This window comes from Arachis ipaensis, chromosome B10, assembly GCF_000816755.2.
Source record: "Arachis ipaensis cultivar K30076 chromosome B10, Araip1.1, whole genome shotgun sequence".
NCBI classification, from domain to species: Eukaryota; Viridiplantae; Streptophyta; class Magnoliopsida; order Fabales; family Fabaceae; genus Arachis; species Arachis ipaensis.
In genome coordinates, this window is record NC_029794.2 from 135,174,772 (window position 1) to 135,181,291 (window position 6,520).

Sequence of the window (6,520 nt, forward strand, 5' to 3'; positions counted from 1 at the left end):
AAATAAATTTTTTTAATTTTTTAATTAAACATATAAAATATAATTTTTAATTTTTTATATTTTTTAATTTCATCTATAAAATAAAAGATCAAAAATTACACGGCGAAAGCTAGTGCACTCCAGGTAAAGTAGAGAGTGCAGCACTCTTTAAAAGTTAATCTACTATCAAAAGTTATCAGGTAAATTAAATTTATTTATTATTGTTATTATTTTTTTGTGATGGGCTGAGTAAACAAATTGATACCGACAAAAAAATTAATTCCCACGTTTAACACAGGACCTTTACACCACAGAGGTACTCAGAAAAACTTGATCGAATTCTTCCATTACTTTGTTATTGTCGATGCAATGTCTTCAAACATCTTCACTATTTTGTTTGCTGACGGTGCTTCCATTATCGTTCTAGCTAGCCACAGAACCCACTCCCTTCCACCTCTGTCATGAAGCCGAAAAATCGCTGCCATAGAAGAGGAAGAAGTCTTTTTGTCGCCGCTGCTGGCTGGCTAACTCAAGTCTATTATCTTTTATTTCAAATTATCCTCGACGTGTGCGTAATAGAATGAAAAATTAAAATACAATTCTATTTAAACAATTATTTGTATTACTTTTTATTAATTTATTCAAAAAATAATTAAACTTTAAAGCTAATTGATATAAAATATTACAGATATAAAATTAAGAGAAATTTTTATTTGTATAAGAATGAGCTAATAAATAATTATTCTATTTAATATATAATTAAGAGTATTTTGCAAGGAACGTTTAAAGATGAGCCAAATTACACTTTATTCTCTAAAATAAAATTTAAAATTTAAAGAATCCAAATCTCATTCACCTTATAATACAATTACATTTACGTTCTTCGTTTCATTTCGAGGGCATGCACATGGCGCCTCAACACGCAACAGCGGCGCTCCTGTTGTGTGAAGTGGTGATGGAGATCCTCTCTTGGTTTCCTGCAAAGTCTGTCACGCGCCTGAAGCTTGTGTGCAAGTCATGGAACTCCATCATCTCCCACCCTCACTTCGTCAAACTTCACCTTCACCGTTCACCTAAAAATGCCATCCTCCTCTTTACGCGAACACCAGCGCTCACCCTCGAAAAAGAAAAATGGGGCTTAGTGTTGACTAGCGTTGAATCTTTCATCCAAAATCCATCATCCACTCCTGATGCTCAAGAGAATCGCCACTCTCTACACGTAGAAGACTGGGTTTCGGGTTCATGCAACGGGTTGGTTTGTGTGGCCCATATTCTTTGCCACCCCAACAACGATATTTGCGATATCTGGTTCCGTTTATTGAACCCTCTCACAGGGTTTATTTCAGAGAACTCGCCGTGCTTACGTATCAATGTGCATACTGCTTTTGGGTTTGGGTATGATGAGTCAAGTGACAGTTACAAGGTAGTGACTCTCATTCGGGATTCTTCTGGAACAGTAACTGCGCAAGTTTATAGCTTCCGTGGCAGTTCTTGGAAGACGATCAACAGTTTCCCTGCTTTTCCGTATTGTGTTGAAGATAATGGCCAGTTCATCGGTGGCACTCTTAATTGGCTAGGTGTCCGTAACCCGCATGGAGATGATTATGATTGGGCTGCTGTTACACTTGATATGTTAATGATTGTTTCTTTTGACCTGAAATCTGATACACATAAACAGATTCTGCTTCCAAAGGGTATCGATGAGGTCCCCCGTGAAGAGCCAACTCTGGGAGTTTGGGGAAATAGCCTGTATCTTCTTCATGATTACAAGAACACTCATTTTATTGCATGGCAAATGAAGGAGTTTGGAGATGAGAATTCTTGGACTCAATTGCTAAAGATTAGTTTTCACCATCTCGGTGTTGAAAGGCTATTACCAGTGTTTATATTTGAGAATGGAAATATCTTCATGTTGAGAGGCAGGCATCGTTTTGAGGAAGTTTTTTATGACCGAAGAGATAATAGTATTAAACGCATTAATATCTTGGCCAACAATAGTTACTTCATTGCATTTGATTATGTTGAGAGCTTGGTTCAGCCTTGTTAAAATTTGGTTCCTATTCAAAGTTTTGCTTCTGCAGCTTTTTGTTCTGTTATTTCTTTGCCAATGTTATTAGTTCCTTTAAAATATTTACTTGTTTTCATGATTTCCACTGGTGCTATCATATCTTATGTTCAACTAGACATTTTATGACAATATCTTGTTATATTGAAGACCAAGAGCAATATTTTTAATCTTAGTAATGATGTTTTGTATCACGAGATATCCAGTGTCAAGTATGCAAAAGATTATGGTCAATCCTTGGTTCTGGCTTGCAATTAAGTTCCTTGTCAACGGTTGAATTCTATGAATTCTTCTGAAATCATGCAAGTGGCTTTAAACCCTTGCATTTCATTTAAGGATACAGAAGATCAGGGTGCCGTAAATACTTTTGGTGTTCCCTTAGTTTGACTAACTGTTGTTTTCATTCTTCATGCTAATTTTGGTTCTAAATATGTTGTTGGGTGAATTTATTTTGAATTTATTCAACATATTGTCATGAGAAAGTGAGCTAGTATTTGCAAATTATAATATACTGAAGTTAGTTGTGAGTTAGGATATTGACACTGAATCTGATTTTGATATGAATTGCAATATTAACACCCAATCTGTTTATCTAAGTGTTGGCCTAGATTCTTCATCCATGCGAATTAAAAAGTCTAACAAAACAAGTTTGATTGGAAAGGGAGAGTTCAAAGAGTTTAAAATATAAAAAAATTAAAATTTCACAAAATAAAATATTTAATTATTATATAAAAACAATGACATATTGATAATATGCTTTAAAGATTGGTGAGTGAAGCAGAGCACACTAAGTTGGAGAGAATTGAGAGAAGAGATTAAATGGAATTGATGAATAAACTCAATCTAAAGTGAAAGATCTCAAATGAAAGTAGCTGATACACGTGGCTTATATAGCAGCAAACTACAACTAACTTAGCCTCTAACTAACTGATCCTACGTGGCAAGTAACAATAACTAACTCTACAACTATCATCTACTTAATTTAGTCACACCAACCATGCATGCATGAGCTGAACTTGGCTGCATGAGGTTGCACCATATGCTGTGAGCTTCTCTTAAAACATAGATGCTACGTGGACACCAAAATTTGATAGAGAATATTATCCTCTGCTTCAAGTTACAGCAAGTTTTCCACAACTCCACAAGCATGGTTCACAAATAGTTTGCTACAACCTATTAAACAAGTAAAATTCCCCTGGTCAACAATGTTTTGTAGCTTTGAAATGCAGAGCTTCCCCTGCAAATTGGGAAATTTTTGCAATTCTCCCACATTCAATCCATTTTGCTGTCTGCTAACAACAAACCCAGATAAAGTTTGGAGATTTTCTAGTCCTGCAATTGAGTTCCACTAATGTTGAGGTGGCGAAGATTCACCAACATTCCTATCTCCTCAGGTAATTCAGTGAGAAACTTACAATCAGACAACAGCAAGCTCTAAGTAGCTTAGTAGCAGAGCAGGTTGCACATTCAAATTTGGAAGATCCCAAATGTTACTTCTAAGTACCTTATTCCAATCATTTTTCAACAATTTGGTGCGAAGAAGACCCCCCAATGCAACTGCAGCTAAAGGCAAACCATCAAATTTTTTCACAATTTCTCTTCCAATTCCTTCTAGGTTGGACCTTTCACTGGAATTATTTGCTCCAAATGCGTGTTCAGCAAGTAAAGACCAGCAATCTTCACTATCAAGAGATGTCAACTGGAAGATAGGAAAGGTTTGCATAGCAAAGTATTCAAGTTATCAGTATTTGTTGTTTTTGAGGTAACCGATTCAAGCACAGTCTTAGTGACCCTGAAAACCATCAAAATCCTTTGAAACACATGCCCATGCTTTTAAATCAAACTTGTCTTTAACTTCATTTTCATCTTTCCAAGAAGTGAAACATTAAAGAAGTCCAAGAACTCATTGGAAATGATCTTATCCAACAACACCTGAACAGAAGCAGAGAGTAATGCCCCTCCCACAATAGCAGCAGCCATAGTTTCTTTGGTTTAAATAAGACCCTACAGTTACCAGTAATTAACAGTATTAGTTTACAAGAGAAGTAGTGTGTAAATAAGGATTAATATATAGCACACAAATTTCTCAAGAACAAGTTTCTTAGTATTTGATGGATTTACAATTATACTTTAATCAGTTAATGATGATTATTCTTAAGTAATTAGTAACAAATTAGAACAAATGAATAGGATAAAATAGAGCGCCAACCAGAATGTGGTTTATTGATTCTATCAGCAGATGTTACTACAGTCTCTCTCTCTCTCTAATTTTGGACCTCACTAATTAAAGAAAAGAGAAAGAGTGAGAGAGAGCTGAATTCTTACCTTAGAAGTAGAATTTAATCAGAAACTAAATGATATGATGAGAAGCAATTAGCAGCAGAGCTTCTGTCAACTAAGATACTTCATTTTCTTCATATCCATATCCAGCTGCTTCTTCTTTGATGAGAAGTCACTCAAAACTCAAAGTCAAAGTCAAAGTCAACATCAACCTTAACAAAAAAATTAATAAACTAATCTGTATTATTATTATTATTATCATTATTTTTATTATTATTATTTAAAAATAATTAAAGTAAAATTTTTTAAAATTTAAAATTTAAAAATCTAATATAATTTTATATATTAACAAACTTTTAAATTTAAATAGTATTTTTAAATTTTAAAAATTATTTTACCAACCATAAATATTGTTATTTGTATTTATTAAAAGTCATTTTTAATTTGATTTACCAAACATAAATATTATCTTTTTTAAAAATAAAAGCTTTATCAAAAACTACCTTATAATGCCAAAACTGCCTTTGCAATTGCATTTTGAGGGTATGCACATGGCGGCTCAACACCCAACGGCGGCGGTCCTCTTGTGTGAAGTGGTGATGGAGATCCTCTCTTGGGTTCCAGCAAAGCCTGTCACGCGCCTGAAGCTTGTGTGCAAGTCATGGAACTCCATCATCTCCCACCCTCACTTCGTCAAACTTCACCTTCACCGTTCACCCAAAAATGCCATCCTCCTCCTTACGCGAACACAAGCGCTCACCGCCGGCGAAGAAGAAAAACATGGCTTAGTGTTGAGTACCGTTGAATCTTTCATCCGAAATCCATCATCCACTCTTGATGCTCAAGAGAATCGCCACTCTCTACACTTACAAGACCGGGTTTCGGGTTCATGCAACGGGTTGGTTTGTGTGGCCCGTATTCTTTACCACCCCAACAAGGATATTTGCGATATCTGGTTTCGTTTATTGAACCCTCTCGGAGGGTTTATTTCAGAGAACTCGCCGTGCTTACGTGTCAGTATGCATACTGCTTCTGGGTTTGGGTATGATGAGTCAAGTGACAGTTACAAGGTAGTGACTGTCAGTCGGGATTCTTCTGGAACAGTAACTGCGCAAGTTTATAGCTTCGGTGGCAGTTCTTGGAAGAGGGCCAACAGTTTCCCTGCTTTTCCGTTTTCTGTTGAAGATAATGGCCACTTCATCGGTGGCTCTCTTAATTGGCTAGGTCTCCGTAACCCGCATGGAGCTCATTATGATTGGGCTGCTGTTACACTTGATATGCTAATGATTGTTTCTTTTGACCTGAAATCGGATACACATAAACAGATTCTGCTTCCAAAGGGTATCGATGAGATCCCCGATAAAGAGCCAACTCTGGGAGTTTGGGGAAATAGCCTGTATCTTCTTCATAATTACAAGAACACTCATTTTATTGCATGGCAAATGAAGGAGTTTGGAGATGAAAATTCTTGGACTCAACTACTAAAGATTAGTTTTCACCATCTCGGTGTTGAAAGGCTATTACCAGAGTTTATATTTGAGAATGGAAATATCTTCATCTTAAGAGGCAGGCATTGTTTTGAGTTAGTTTTTTATGACCGAAGAGATAATAGTGTTAAACGCATTAATATCTTGGCCAACAATAGTTACTTCATTGCATTTGATTATGTTGAGAGCTTGGTTCAGCCTTGTTAAAATTCGGTTCCTATTCAAAGTTTTGTTTCTGCAGCTTTTTGTTCTGTTATTTTAAATCTTTATATTTCAGGTAGGTCCAGCAAAGTTCAGGTCATTGTGATTATTTTGGGTGTTTCCTTACTTCGGCTACTTCTTGTTGTTGGATCCAAATTTGTAGATGGATCACTTTTATTTTGGCTGCAAACTTTATATATACAAGTGCATAAAATTCTAACATCCTTATCATGACTACTTGTTGCATAAGTTTATTTATTTTTGCTAATTGTTGGATGAAGTTTACAAACAAATGAAGTTTGTGTTGATTTTTTCATTAATAAGAATCTAGAACATGATTTTCTGGAGTGAAGAATGATTTTCGCGACCATCCCATTGTTAAAGTAATGAAATTTTCACTTTCTTTATTTAGTTATTGGTTACTTTATGTTTTCATGACATATGTTTTGTATGGCGAGCAAGCTTGATGGCAAGCTGAAATCTTATTTATAGTAGTCATGGGATTTTA

General features: G+C 35.4%; 2 protein-coding genes across 2 annotated transcripts; both read left to right on the forward strand.

Moving 5' to 3' along the window:
• LOC107621193 (F-box/kelch-repeat protein At3g23880-like) lies at positions 887–2,026 on the forward strand. The gene has a single exon (XM_016323227.1). It carries the CDS (start codon positions 887–889, stop codon positions 2,024–2,026), a length of 1,140 nt encoding a protein of 379 aa, XP_016178713.1.
• Positions 4,876–6,018, forward strand: LOC107621192 (F-box/kelch-repeat protein At3g23880-like). The gene has a single exon (XM_016323226.1). It carries the CDS (start codon positions 4,876–4,878, stop codon positions 6,016–6,018), a length of 1,143 nt encoding a protein of 380 aa, XP_016178712.1.